Source organism: Hibiscus syriacus, unplaced genomic scaffold, assembly GCF_006381635.1.
Source record: "Hibiscus syriacus cultivar Baekdansim isolate YM2019G1 unplaced genomic scaffold, ASM638163v2 tig00009009_pilon, whole genome shotgun sequence".
NCBI classification, from domain to species: Eukaryota; Viridiplantae; Streptophyta; class Magnoliopsida; order Malvales; family Malvaceae; genus Hibiscus; species Hibiscus syriacus.
The window spans coordinates 2,005,618-2,021,508 of record NW_024062181.1 but is presented as its reverse complement, the minus strand read 5'-3'; the positions used below and the strand labels follow the sequence as shown (position 1 = coordinate 2,021,508).

The 15,891-nt window shown below is 37.3% G+C and overlaps 1 protein-coding gene and 1 pseudogene across 1 annotated transcript in view; both read left to right on the top strand.

Moving 5' to 3' along the window:
- Positions 1–501: 501 nt before the first annotated feature.
- Positions 502–15,891, top strand: part of LOC120202986 (protein VTE6, chloroplastic-like) — a 39,564-nt gene continuing 24,174 nt past the window's right edge. Inside the window, exon 1 of the mRNA XM_039203366.1 lies at positions 502–755. Coding sequence (XP_039059297.1) covers positions 526–755 — 230 coding nt within the window. The 5' untranslated portion in view covers positions 502–525. The remainder of the gene's footprint in view (positions 756–15,891) is intronic.
- Positions 4,132–6,730, top strand: LOC120202983 (annotated as a pseudogene).

The window sequence follows — 15,891 nt, the reverse complement described above, 5'->3', positions numbered from 1 at the left end:
AAAATCGAAGAGATTTAAGAATCACATAATGGAAAAAGCACGTTATCGAGTGTCTTGCAGTTACATACGTCAAAAGTTGGGCAGAGACTAAACATGGAAAGCTAAATTACAAAGAATATGACCTCGTTTTAAACCATTTGTCGTAATGGCTGCAAGCTCGCTTACATGTAAATCAGGCCGGCTTTAACAATAATCTCACACAAAACACTTGCTAAAATCGAGCCACTTTATTTTAGTCATGCATATCACCTAACTTAAAGCGTCTAGATTTTCAGTAATAGTTTGCAAAGCGACATGGATGACATATTACAAAAGTTTTATGCTTTGGAGATTTAGCTTTCATTGTTTGATAGCATCCCTAGGAAAATAAATTGTGGCTTGTTTTAGTTGCAATATGAAAACCTTGAATTAGTTTCTGCCTCCCTCTTCTGATTCTCCCTTACCCATTTCATGTTGAATTAGATTATGACTTTGTAAGTAAAGCATGCTTGTATTTGTTAGGGAAAAGCAGTGACAAAAGTGAAAATGGCTCAAAAGGAGGCCCAAGGGGTTGCAGAGAAGAGGAAAGGAAGAAGGGAACCTGGGAGTTTAATTAGGTCCAGTGCCGCTGCTTGTGTATGTGCTTTTCTCGCAGTATATGGAGTTGGCGGGGAGGCATTTACACGACTTTGGCGACTTGGTTTTGTTGCCAGTTTCTGTACTAAGTTGAGTGATACCGTCTCAAGTGAGATTGGGAAAGCATATGGCAAAACAACGTAAGTAGTGCGTCTCTGTTTGTCAAGGTGTAGGCTCTTCAAATTAATGTTATTAAAACTTCTCATAGTTCACTCTAAATAAATGATAGTTTGAATCTAGTGGAATTAAATCCCTTATGGTCTATAATTGAGTGCTATTGTTGTCATTTATGCTGCGCTGGTTACAAAAGTGTGTGATGTGCCAAAATGAACAGATATCTGGTCACAGACTTTCGAATTGTTCCTAGGGGAACGGAAGGAGCTGTCAGTCTTGAAGGAACAGTTGCTGGATTTCTAGCATCTGTACTACTTGCCTCTATCGGTTGTCTACTGGGTGAGGTAGTACTTGCTATTTACTATGAATAATTTATTCTGATATTCAAGGATGCCTGCTCTTTTAAATTACAAATTACAAGCATCATTTAGTGATCATTAGAAGATGTTTTCACCTCAGAAAAACGTTGGAATTTATTGCTTTCCTGTAACAAAAGACTAGTTGGTAGTGATGTTGAGAACAATACTGGTGGGACGTCATGCTGGAATTGTTTTATGGATATAATTGGTTGGATGTGTATTTTAGATGGTCAAAGATGATTTTCTGTGGGAACTCTTAGCAAAAATGGCAGATCTTGATATATTTATAAATGGGATCTGACATTTTAGTTTTAGGTTTGTACTTGGTTCCTTTTGAGCATTATTTTGCCAGGAGCTTAAATTTCAATTAATGCTGTTCTGGTATTACAATTTGGTGATGTGGATAGCGTTTCTTTGGATGTGAGTGGATGAGATTCTCACTCTAGCATAGGTGCATCCCTAGGAAGGGTTTCCCAAATACTTTACGAATCCTTGATATTGGTCTTATTGTTCATAATGTTGTTCATGACACAACCTTGATACGCTTTCAAATCGAGAAATGATATATTGATTCTCGACAATGATGATTATTTGAATCTATATAAATGTTCTACGCCACTTCTTTCTTCTTTCTTTTTTCTGCTTGCTAGTAGATAAGTGTACCTGAGGTGCTGATATGCGTAATAGCTTCTCAAATTGCTAATCTTGGTGAGAGTATAATCGGTGCTTCATTCCAAGGGAAAGAAGGATTTCGTTGGGTAAGGAATTGTTTGAATAATAAGATGGTTTCTGTCATCCTGTTTTCTAACCCTTCTTTTAAAAAAATTATTGCCTGTGTGTCTTGTAGATGTTAGTGTTAGGAAGGAATTGCCTATGTGGTGTAGCAAGGAGATGATTTCATGTATGTCCTTTTGTTGGAGTCTAGTGATGTTTGGATCAGGCAGCACTGCAGAAAGCTGTAGTGAGCAAGAATCATATACCCTTTTTTTTTGGATGATCAAATAACTAATTTAGAGATATCAACCTGTTATAGAGCTGCCTTCTAAAGATTATTTTTCTTGTTAATTTTCTGTTGGATGAAAATGTTTTGTTATCCATGTAGCGGCCTGTTATGTTACTTAGACTATTTATTTTGCTTGAAGTATCCAAATACATGGAAAAACCTTTTAAAAGATAAAGCATCCGTGTCAGATATACCCGTACCAGACACCCTCTCTCGAGTTTGAGTAAAATAGCTGCACTGGCCATATATAAACCTGTCTTAAGTTCCATGTTCTAAGCATCTTTCATTTGTTTATCATTGGAAAGCTGAAACTCTGATTCTTTGATGGCATTTCTTCTTGCAGCTGAGCAATGATGCTGTTAATGTCATCAACATATCCATAGGCGGCATTTTGGCAGTCTTAATGCAACAAATCCTCCGGAACTGGCAAATGTAAGTTCACCCGATCGTCGCTTCCACGATCTCAGGTAACACGAAAGAATTCGAAAAGGGAGGATATATAAAGTGATGGGAAGAGAAAGCCTTCAATATCATGGAAGAGAGGGAGACAGAAACTGCAATTATGGCAATGATTTGGCTAACCTTGAAAGATTGTCAATGATGTGGAACATCACTACCATAACCAAATTGTATCAGAAAATATATCTTTTACAGTTTTGGTTTAGGGTAATCTAAGATGTTGTCCTTCCATCGTTTCCATAACCAAAACCATTGGATTTTCTTCTTTTTTTCTTACCAATGGAAATGATGATTAAAATCTTAATATTTTTTTTAGGTGTTGATTGTTTATGTGTATATCATTGTTGACGTGATATTGTTTTCTTATATGTTATATTAGTAAATAATTTTAAAATTATAAAAATATTAAAAAATTAATTTATAATAAAATAATGTAATACGATATAAGTCATTTTGTCAATAAAATAATTTCATGTTAAAATAAAAAAAATATAATTTTAAGGTAATATCTGTTTAAAGATAATTTTAAACCATTTGATATTGAACCGTTGTACCCTTGGTAGTTCAAGTGCTTATACTCTGGACCTCAAATAAAAATAACAATTTTTTTATCATCGAGATCATTGGAGTTCGTGTAATATTAAAAAAATAAATTTATTGTTATATTAATTAATTGAAATATTAATAAATTGTTAACTAAAAATGTACGACTTAAAAAATTAATGGTAAAAAAATTTATAATTAAATTTACATAATCAGTCGAGTTAAATTATATTTTTATTCTTATTTTTGTATATATTATGAACCCTAACCTAATTTAAAAAATCTCCCCCCATCGTCAGTTGCTCAATTCTTTCCCACGTCCTTTAGCCGCCCCATCCTATTTTCAAAAGCAAAGATCCGCCAACTACGTTAGCTTGTCTTCTCCTACATTCGTTCCCGGGCCAAGTAACACTGCGGTTTATTTCTTCTTTTTTTCGTTTAAGGGTTTTAATTCCCAATGTTGCTTCTTGTCTTCTGTTTTTAAAATTTGTGTTTCTACTGGTTTGTGCATTTTGACTAAAAAGATGTGATTTTCAATGGGTAAGTTTTAGTTTCTAGAGAAGGTATGGCTGTTCCAAGAGAAGATACTTAAGGACGTTTGATTTGGTTATTGAAAAAAGGCCTTTTATTTTTATCATTTTGTCATGTTAATGCATTAATTATTTATGGAAAAGACAATTCATTCCAGCTTGAATATGAATGCATTTAATTGAGTTTAAGTTCAAGTTTGAATACAAAAATTGATATACTAGTTTCATCAAGTTCGATTTTGCAAGCTTAGAAATTGATGTTCGATCAAGTTCGAGCTTACCACTATTCGAACTAGGCTCAACTGGATTGCAACTTCAGTTATGTAATACCAATTGTGAAGATCCAGAGGAAGAAGATTGATTTTTTTTATAGTTGGTAGAATTAAGTAATATGATGTTGTTTGAGATTGTTATGCTTAAGTTGTTTGGTATGTTCAAGTTTTCTTTTTGGTATTTTAAGTTGTTTGGTTTGTTTAAGTTCTTTTGTTCCTTTTCGATCAAAAGGAGGTAGATTGACAATGGGATTACCAAATGCGAGTGGGGACTTTTCGACCGAAGTAGAGGTTGATGCTTTCAGACGCCTCTTTCCTCTTCGTTTCTTTGAGAAACATCTTTTAGAATCTATACGACCTGATGCTCGACCACTCGAGAGAGCCAGAGATACTACCATTACCCTTGGCTAGTAAAGGAAAAAAGGAAACAGCTATGAAACTTTTCTGTGACATAATTTTCTTTTCATGCCTGAGCTGATTCCTCTAATATCGAGTGGCTGTTGCATCTGCTAATGGTTCAGCACTTGCAAAAATTGGTTCAACTGTAAGTTTATCACTTTCTCTAAATACATGCTGCTTTACGTTGCCAAGCAATTAAGCCTAGAGTTGATAATTTGTTTCTTGTGTTGCATAGACGATGTTGGCTGGTATCAAATTGGAAGTCATGACCCCTTCGTTGGAAACACCTGATGAGGGTTGCATAGGTTGGCTGCCATAAGTTTCATTCTTTACTATCTCTCTTTCTTTTCTCAAAACCTATCTTTTATCTTCCATTTTTTTTTTGTAATTTCTTTCTCATTTTCAGCAATTGATTTCCACACGCCTCCAATTTATTTTCCAATTGATAGGCCTGGCAGACCGGCTGAGGCAGCACCAGTTGTGGCAAAGCAATTATCTGACACTATTCTAAGGCATACCAATTTGTTTTGTCTTTGTGTGGATTCAATTCTTATCTTCATCTTCACGTTTACTCATGATTTCTGGTGTTGTTAGCTGGGTATTTGAGTCTTGAATATTGAAACTTTGAGTTTGCCTTTCTGTTTCTCTCTATCCACTTAAGCACACTGCTCGGTTATTTTATCTTAATTTGTTGGTGGTTTTGTTTCCTCTGATGCTCTTCACACTTATAATATGTTCTGTTTGAAAACTGTTTCACTTTGATTCATTTTTCTTGATAATTATTTTCACAAACATCTTGTCACATGTGTAACTACAGCTCTGGCATGTTTAATTTGAAGGAACTGTCCTTGGTTAGTGGAAAAGCTGCTTGGATGGCCTATTTGGTAGGTGATTGTGGTTTTAAAATGTCTTAACAATCTGTATAAGAGTTTGAACACAAGCCATTTAGTGTTCAAGCAAGATAATATGGAAACTCAAGTAGTGTCATAGTGCCTTTCGTATCCTTGAATATGGAATTAACATAGTATTCTCTCTTTTTTTACAGGACATTTACTGTTTGAATGCTGACGGTGCTCTTTTTGATGCTGCATTATTTGCAGCTGTTGCTGCATTTTCTTATTGTAAGCGTTTCACCCGTGCTTCTAAATATAATAATACTTGCCCAAAACTACTTACCTTTTCCATGAAATCAAAAATGGGAAGTGGAAAATTGCAATGGTGAAATCCTTAAATCTTTTTAAGAGAAATTTTATGCACCGCCTATGGAATTCTTTTTAAGATAGGATGTGAGGTCAACTACATGTTATGCGTGTAATTTGTTTTCTAATATGTCATAGTTGAGTAAGAGCTTAAATATTTCACACATTTTAATCTTGTCTACCTTGCTTTTTCATGCATAGCCTGTATATATTATCAGGTCTTGCTATTCCGTTGCAGCTTTAATGTTGACTAATAGATTTGTTTTCGAGTGACTAATATTTAGCGTCTTTTTTTATGCCATAACTTCTCTAGTTACTACATGCAAATTTTGGCTTGTGTTGGATGGTGATATACTCTGGATTCAGGATTCAAGTTCAGCACTGGTCCTTACGCCTTATAAGTAATTTTTTTTAATTGTCTTAATTTATGAAAATTTTCTTACAGTGGAAATCCCGGTAGTATCTCTCAACGATGATGGAAAAATAGTTTTATCGGAGGAACAAGGACTATCTGACAGGGAGCCAGTCAATAAGGAGAAAAGTGAACCTGGGCATCATTCCGTTTTACTGACATGTATACGTCACAAGAATTACATTTTGGCAGATCCTACTGCCGAGGAAGAGTCTATTATGGAGACGTCTGTAACTGTGGTTTTAGATTCATCTAGTTAACTTGTTCGCTTTATAAACCAGGTGGACCAGTTCTAGCATATACATCAGCTATCCAGGTCAGTTGAAATTTTAAAGTCTTTGTGACAATAAAATGTTCTAATTAAATGTAGAATCTTTGCCGATGCTTTAGCAGCATAATACAGTTAAGTTTTTTGGTTTTATCATGTGATGTTTTCACCTTTAACTTAGTAGCTGCCTTGGACTCCGATATTTGATCTGAAGGTCATTTCCTTGGATGTAGGTTGTCATGCTTTAGACTTCGAGGAAATCGCATGATAATAGTAGGAAGATTTACTTTTTTGGTGTTCTGAAGCATTTTCTGTATGATTTGTTTCGATACAGACTCATATTAAGGTTATAATGAGCTAAAACTGGGCGAAAAGCTGATACGAAAAATGGCTTCCATGGTTTCAGGACTGCATTGCATTAACACGGCAAAGAGTGAAGGAGCTTCAAAAGATTCTAGATGAAGCCATTTCTAGTATGGAGGTTGATTAATCTTGCTGTTAATCATTTTGAGTGGTTTATCAGCCAGGTTTTGTAAATAATGTTCGTAATTCTCTTTTAAATTTAAATTATTATCGTTTATTCCGTCGCATTTGCGCATTTTTTTTAATGACGTTATTAGTTCAGGGACTGGTTTTTCGAGGGTGTAATGGGATCAATTCTGGTATGCCAAAAGTGTCAAATGTTAAGCTTTCCATGTGCCAGCAACAGATCTTCACTAGTGGATACTCCTGTGCCAGCAACAGATGACAAAGAAAATCCTTCCCCTGGTATAAGCCAAATGGATACTATTCAATCAGCATTGAATCAAGTAGACTCGGCCACCCAATGAGCTGATCAAGTAAATCGAGCTCCAATGAGGCAATGAGTGAAGACGTTGCCAGTGCATGGAGATGAAATCTTCATTCAAGCAATACTAATCAATGGTTGCTCAGCTTAGAATAGGGTATGACACTGATCTAATATATATCTTTATGCTTGATGGTTGAATATATGAGCATTTTCGGCTTGATGCTTGAAACTGGACCATCTGACGTGCCTTTTTTTTCTGTTACTTTTTAATCTTCTCTGTGCATTTAGCCGTATGATTACACTAGTTTAGTTGAGAGTTTCTTTTAGATAGAAATCATTAGTCTTTGTACAATTGAGTTTGATATTAATACAATCTTGTTTCAAGTGTTCCCCTATGAGGATAAAATTGGCAACACTGAATTCTCAATTTTCTTCTCTATGAAAGAGGCATTGGAAGCAGGTTATTTGGTCAATCAGTTGCATCAATTTCCAAAGGACCGATGGCTTGGAATGTGGAACCAGCTCAAGAATGTTTCCATCATTTCCAGTTCCAGATAATCTTCCAACTTGCTGTACACAGAAATAGTCAAGTAGAAGAAGGTTGAGAGTTCCAGATTGGTGGCAATCAAGGCGATGATAACACAACCTTGTTCTACACTGTACAGTGTACGTACATCACCATATTTTTCTCATTCATGACGACATCTGATGGCGAGTAACGAGCAAAGGTGCTTGGAAATCACAAGCCAACACATCATGGGGAAGCTTTATCCAGCTTGTGACTTACGATGCGTAGTTTCGAACTTTATTCTCTCTAAAGAGACAGTCAGTTAAGATTTAGTCTCGGTTAGTATTGTTTTTCATCATTTGATTGTGCTGATGTGGGTTTAAAGTTTAGGGTTTAGAGTTTAGGATTCAGGGTTTAAGGTTCAAGTTCTAATCTTTGAATTCAAATCTTGTATAAGTGCACTCAAAGTGATCAAGCTAATTCATGTATCAGTACCACAGAAACTTCATTTGATTCTGTCTCCTACTATTGAATAAACCTTTTTTGTTCAACCTTTTTTTTGATGAATATAAATTTTATTGCCAAAAAAATCAATCAATTTGTACAAACAAAGAATAAATACACATATACATTTAAACCCCACACTCCACGACTATGACTATCTAATCGACTCACTTTATAGGCTTTTATACCAGTAACCTTCACACGAACCATCTCCATTAAACGATCTACCAATGCTTCCTCCGAACACGGCTTCCCCTGAAAAATTCTGCCATTCCTTTCCTTCCAAATCAACCTAATGACACAGTTCCAAGCCAAGTGAAAAATATAAGCCAAAACATAGATTTTCCCCTGGCATTGCAACAAGCCCAACCGAGCTCATGCATCCAATCCATGACCTGCCTCGTCACATTAAAAGCCGATAAGATACTCATTCAAACCCTCTTAGAATAGCAACAATCAAAGAACATATGGTCCCTAGATTCAATCTCATTTAAACACAGGACACATATACCATCAATGTTCATGTTAAACGACATCAATTGATTCTTAGTGGGGGCCTATCTAACACTGCCATCCAAGAGATAACGGAGTTCTTCGAGATATGATCCGAATGCCAAATCAATCTGTCCCAAGGTACCTTCGCACCATGCTCGCTTTTCATATATCTGCAATCGACGTTGAGGAACCCCATCCACAATTTACTCTTATTATTATTATTATTATTATATAAAATAGAATTATAGATATAGATAGATATGCGGGATGGTTTTTTTTCCCGGGTTACAAGTATGCGACGGTTTAGAAACTGAAATTCTCAGTTAACTCTAAAATCAGGGAAGAAAAGAAACTTTAGTTGAATACTCAAGATCACAAGCAACCCTACTTAATTTGCAGTAAGTTCTTCTGAGTCTGAATCCTCAACTCTTGAGACCCTTTTCTCAAAATTGATTTCCTTGCTTAACTAATCGCTTCTCTCGCTGTTTGCTTCTCTTAGGATGGCCGAAGAACTTGTTTCTGAAATACTGGAGCAGGTACGTGCAATCAAAGCGGACGAAAGTGTACGCGACTTTGTAGATGTGACAGAGTTTCAGGGTGAGATGGACTCGCTTGTACTTCGTCTGGAAGCTATTCGGTCCAAGATGAATGCATTAAAGGATTGGCCATTGTCCGTTCAGCTGTCGAGGCTTGAGATTGACGGGTATGTACTTGATGATCTATTATACGATATAGAAGACATGTTTAGCGACTTTAACAATCAATTGATGCGAAGTAGATTACTGGTAGAAGCAGTTGAAACTAAGGTTAGTAAAGAAAAAACTGATCCTTCTGATCCGGACATTATAGATTTGGATAATGATCCTTTTGAATCATCCATTTCTAAGTTGGAAGTGGAGTTGATGGATTTGAGATCTAAGCTTTCTCCTGGACCAGAATCTATTTTGCTGGACCTGGAAGTGTCGAAGTTACTTGGTATAGACCAGGTAAAGAAAGATATAATGGATGTAATTTTGGGAGAAAGTAGTAAAGAGAGGAGCGACAAAATCAAAACCATCTCTATTGTTGGCATGGACGGAATGGGGAAATCATCTCTTGCTCAATGCATTTGTGAAGATGAGCAGGTCGTGGCAAGCTTCGACAACATAATTTTGGTGAACGTTTCAGACGATTTCGACTTAGGAAAAATTGGTAGAGCAATCATTCAAGCTCTTGAGGGCTTGAAACATGACTTATTGTGCGTTCTAACATTATTTTCATTGCAAGGTATTTTAGATAGAATTTATCGAAAGATTGTCGACAAGAAATACCCTTCTTGTTTTAGATGGCGTGGGGAGATATGATTATGATGACTGGGGAGTACTTAAATCTGTTTTTCAACATGGCATGCCAGAGAGTGGGATTGTAATTACTACTTGTGAACACAAATTTGCAGTAGAAACGAAATCAACTTATATATTTCATCTGAAAGAGTTGCCTGATGAATTGTGTTGGATGATACTTCGTGAAGTTGCCTTCAATAGACTGAATGAAGATAGTCATGAATGTGTAGAAGATATAGGATTGGAAATTGCGAAGAAATGCAAAGGATCACCATTTGCTGCAAAGGTTTTGGGAGGTATCTTGCAGCATAAAATTGAAAAAAGAGAGTGGAACAGTGTTCTGGAAAACTATATATGGGAATCTCCTATGATACCCAAGTATATTTTTAAAATACTATGGCTATCTTATTGTGATCTACCTTGGTCAATAAGGCAATGCTTACTGTATTGTGTTATCTTTCCCAAAAACTTTGAAATGTCGAGAACTCTTTTAGTCCAACACTGGATGGCACACGGTTATCTAAACTCATCTGATGATTCAGAAACGGAGCTAAAAGGTGAAGCGTACTTTAAATGCTTAGTAACTCATTCATTTTTACAAGACTTTTGCAGGAATGGTGGTCTCCATACATGGAAGATGCATAATATCGTACACGACTTTCTTCGGTTTCTGTTCCAATCTGAACTAATGATGGAGATCCAATCTGTTGAACATATGATGTTGGACTTAACTTCTTCTAGGACGTCTAAGGAGGTCAAATCTATAAAACGTGTGATTCCAGATTCAGCTCCAGCTCCAAAGCAGATGAAAACCCTTTCTGACTCTGGAACTTCAATTCTAGCTTCATCTTGTGATCCGCCATTGATTCTAAATTCATCTTGTCCTCCTCTGCCATCAGATTTTCCTCTTATTAGCATTCGTCATTTGACGGTGATGATAGCTCAGGGAGTTGGTTTCCCTGTGGACATTAGCGGTGCAGAGAAATTGAGGACTCTTGTTGCTGTTAGTCAAGGGTGTTTGATAACCAGTAGAGCATTATCTAACTTATGTAAACAATCCAAACATCTCAGGTTATTGGATTTGAGCTTGTCTAGCGGATGGCATAATTGTTTTGGACCATGTGGACAAGGTAATGTACTTCGTAAATTCCCGAGGAAATTATGAATTATAAATCTGAAGTTCCTTAGCTTAGCTGGCAGCAAAGAATTGAAGATACTACCAGAAACATTGTGTGACTTATATGATTTGCAATCTTTGGATCTAACTGGATGTAGTAGTCTTACGAATTTACCGGACGGAATCGGGAAATTGATGAGATTGAGGTATCTTTATACCTGGTATTGCTGTAGTATAACTTTCTATCCAAAAGGGATTGGCTGCTTAACTTCTCTGAGGGAATTAACCAATGCCATTGTTAGACTTGATCAGAATGATGCAAAGGAATTCAGTCTCGGAGATTTTGAAGAGTTGAACCACCTTTGTGGAGATGTTCGTGTGAAACTGGTAGGAAATGCGATCGATGCAGATGAGGCTATCAGAGCCAACCTTTCGAACAAGAAGAGTCTCAGCAATATTTGAATAAATTTGGATGGAGATATAAAGGAAGATGATGTAATCAAAGCATTAAAGCCGCCTTCGGAGTTGAAGATAGAGTTCATAGGCGGGTGGTTCTAGTTCAGAAAAGAAAGGATGGTACAAGGTAACAGGTAATATCTCGGCATCATCTCTTTTGTTGTTCTTTACCATTTTAATCAACCCCTTTCTTTTTCCTGTGTTGGACAGTAATTTTCATTTGGAGAATGATGCAGTTGTTATTGTGAAACTCCTAACAGACAGAGGATCCACATTATCCAGTCTTGGGAACATGATTGATAAATTAGCCTTTTGTGTCAAAACTTTCAGTGTGTTTTCTTATGTTCTTCGTTCGGGCAATGAACCCTACTCATTACTTTGCACCTTTTACATTGTGGCTGGATAATAGTTCTTATGATGCACTCTTTTTCCATTTTCTCTCAGCAGAAGTGGTACTTTAACGACACCTTTTTATATAAAAAATTAGTAATCAGTACTGCTTAGATAAGATGTTATAGTAGGACATGTTTCTGCTATCATCATCAAATTAGATGAGATGTTATAAAATCTCAGTGGCTGACGAATGCTCACTTCAACGATCCAAGTTATCTTAATCTTATTATTTCTTAGTGTTGTTTTCATTCACTCGTCATGTCTCCAACTTTCAATGTATTTCTGTTTTGGTCAGTACTATAAGTTAAGTCTAAAACGTTCCCTTGTTGGTTTTTTATTTCTAACAAAATAATAACGGAATAGCGGCCCACTGTTGTTGCTATTGGCCGTTACCCGTTAAATTCCGACAGCGAGCCACCGCTATGTTGGATCATAAACTTGATCCATTATGGGAGCCTAAACCCAAACCCAAACTAAATTGATGTCATTACTTACATCATTTAATTAAAGATGTCATTGCTTACATCATTTAATTAATGATGTCATTGCTTACATCAATTTAGTTAGGTGAGAGTTAGATATTTGTTGAATTTGTAATGGTTTAAATTAGTTTATTTGTGTGGTGTAGGATTGTTCTGAGTAGTAAATACCCCTTCCCATTTTAGTTTTAAGCATCAAGAAAAATTAAGAGCTTCTAAGTGAGTGAAGAAGCAAAGTCTTATAAGAGTGAGTTGTAGTTCTTGTTTTTGAGTGAGAGTACTCTTGTAATATTTGTTTGAGTTTCAATAAAAGTTGTTTGTGTGAGTGTTTTATTTCCAACAAAGTGGCATCAGAGAGAGTTGGAAAGATCGAAGGTCTCGACGAGAGGAATACGACGCCGCCAGAATTTTCTCAATCTGAGTTCTGACGCACCGCCACGCACGCCGGAAGATGCTGCCAGAAAATCGAGTTGACTCATCGAGTTGAGCCGATTCAGCGAGTTGGAGCCCTTGACCGAGTGTCCAAGTCCCTCCAAAGTTTTTTTTCATCGTTCCGGATTCATCCGTGCAATCGGATTTTACAAAATCTCATTATATTGAGAGATATGGCAAATGGTATGGCACCATTCCAAGTTCCGACACTCAACAACAACAACTACGACAACTGGAGTATCAAATGAAGGCACTTCTTGGATCACAAGATGTGTGGGATATCATAGAGAAAGGCTATATGAGCCTGCGGATGATGATGTTTTTGCTACTCTTACACCATCAAAAGACAACTTTGAAGGATTCAAGAAAGAGAGACAAGAAGGCTCTCTACCTCATCTATCAAGCATTAGATGATGGTTTTGAAAGATTTCAAGTGCAAGCTCTAGCAAGGAAGCGTGGGAGAAGCTGCAAACCTCTTACAAAGGATCCGAGCAAGTGAAGAAGGTTCGTCTCCAAACATTAAGAGGTGAATTCGAATCCTTAAACATGAAAGCATCTGAGTCTATTTCAGATTATTTCTCAAGAGTAGTAGCTGTTTCTAATCAATTAAAAAGAAATGGTGAAAAGTTAGACGATGTGAGGATAATAGAGAAGATACTCCGTTCGTTGGATCCCAAATTTGAGCACATCGTCGTGACGATTGAAGAAACTAAAGACTTGGAAGAAATGAAGATCGAACAGCTCCAAGGATCATTGCAAGCATACGAGAAAGCATAAAAGAAGCATGAGTTTACTGAGCAACTCCTCAAGCTGCAACTCAAGGATATGCATGAGAGTCAACGCAATGATAGAAACCAACGTGGCCAAGGCAGAGTAGAGGCCATGGACGAGGTGGAAGTCGAGGTCGTGGACGAGGCTGGAATTACAACAATAACAATTCCAACAACAACTATGAGAAAGGAGAAAGCTCAACACGAGGCCGTGGAAGAATTAATCCAAACTCAAAGTATGACAAATCTCAAATTCGATGTTATAATTGTCAAAAATTTGGGCATTATGCTTCAGAATGTAGAGCTCCCAACAACAAAATTGAGGAGAAGGCCAATTACGTGGAGGAAAAGACAGATGGCAAAGAAACTCTTCTTCTAGCACGAAAGGAAACTGATGGTGGCCAAGCAAATTCCTGGTATCTTGACAGTGGTGCAAGCAATCACATGTGTGGAAGGAAAGACATGTTTGTGGAGCTAGACGAGTCAGTAAGTGGAAATGTTTCGTTTGGAGATGATTCCACAATAGCATGAAAGGGAGAGGTAACATTCTTATCCGTTTGAAAGATGGGACATCAATTTATTTCAAATGTCTACTATGTGCCCAATATGAAAAGTAACATTTTAAGTTTAGGGCAACTGGTAGAGAAAGGTTATGATATTCATATGAATAATTATAATCTTTCTATAAGATGATAAGAATAACTTCATTGCTAAAGTGCCGATGTCAAAGAATAGAATGTTCTTGATCAACATACAAAATGATGTTGCAAAGTGCCTGAAGCTTGCTACAAAGATGCATCATGGCTTTGGCATCTTCGATTTGGGCATCTCAATTTTGGAGGTCTAGAGCTATTATCTAAGAAGGAGATGGTGAAAGGACTACCTCACATCAACCATCCTGACCAACTCTGTGAAGGGTGTCTAGTCGGGAAACAATTCAGGAAAAGCTTTCCAAAGGAGTCAGAGACAAGAGCTAAGAAGCCACTTGAGCTCATCCATACCGATGTGTGTGGACCGATCAAGCCAAGCTCTCTCGGTAACAATAACTATTTTCTTCTCTTCATTGATGATTTCAAGAAAAACCTGGGTATATTTCTTGAAACAGAAGTCAGAAGTTTTTGAAGTCTTCAAGAAGTTCAAAGCAGCAGTGGAGAGAGAAAGCGGTAGAAAGATCAAAGCCATGAGATCCGATCGAGGTGGAGAATTTACTTCCAGGGAGTTTCAAGAGTTCTGTGAAGCAAATGGAATTCGTCGACCAATGACAGTTCCTAGATCCCCCCAAATGGTGTGGCAGAAAAAGAATAGAACAATCCTCGACATGGCACGAAGCATGCTCAAAAGCAAGAAACTACCCAAAGAATTTTGGGCGGAAGCAGTATCGTGTGCAGTCTACTTGTCAAATCGATCTCCAACAAGAAGTGTATGGGGAAAGACACCGCAAGAGGCATGGAGTGGAAGAAAGCCTGGCATTTCCCACTTGAGAACCTTTGGAAGTATAGCCCATGTTCACGTACCAGACGAGAGAAGAACGAAGCTTGATGATAAAAGCGAGAGTTTTATCTTCATCGGCTATGATGCTAATTCGAAGGGCTACAAGTTGTACAATCCAGACAATAAGAAGTTGTGATTAGTCGAGATGGTCTTCAACGAAGAAGGAGAATGGGATTTTAACTCTCATACAGATGACTTCAATTTCTTTCCTCAGTTTGAAGAAGATGAGCAGACAATGAGGGAGCAACTAGATGAATCTCAACAAGAGCTTGCAACTCCACCCACTTCACCAACATCAACCACTCAAGGAGACTCATCACCTTCATCATCGTCAAGTGGGAGTCAAAGTGAAAGAGTTGTGCAACGCACAAGAAGCCTTAGAGATCTCTATGAGGTAACTGAACGACAAGATAATCTTACATTATTTTGTCTGTTTGCCGATTGTGAACCAGTGAGCTTTCAAGAAGCGGTACAAGAAAAGAAATGGAGAGATGCGATGGACGAAGAAATCAAGGCCATCGAGAAGAATGACACATGGGAACTTACCTCACTTCCCAAGGGACATAAGGCGATAGGTGTCAAATGGGTGTACAAAACAAAGCAAAACGCCAAAGGAGAGATTGAAAGGCACAGGCGAGGTAGTTGCTAAAGGCTATAGTCAAAAGGCTGGAATTGACTATGATGAGGTATTTGCTCCTGTTGCTCGATTGGAGACTATCAGACTAATCATTTCTTTGGCAGCTCAAAACAAGTGGAAGATACAACAGATGGATGTAAAGTCCGCCTTCCTAAATGGAGTTCTTGAAGAGGAACTTTACATTCAGCAACCATCAGGCTATGAAGTCAAAGGGCATGAAGACAAGGTGTGAAGTTAAGAAGGCTCTTTACGGGCTAAAACAAGCACCAAGGGCATGGAATAGCCGAATCGACAAGTACTTCCAAGAGAATGGCTTCAACAAAT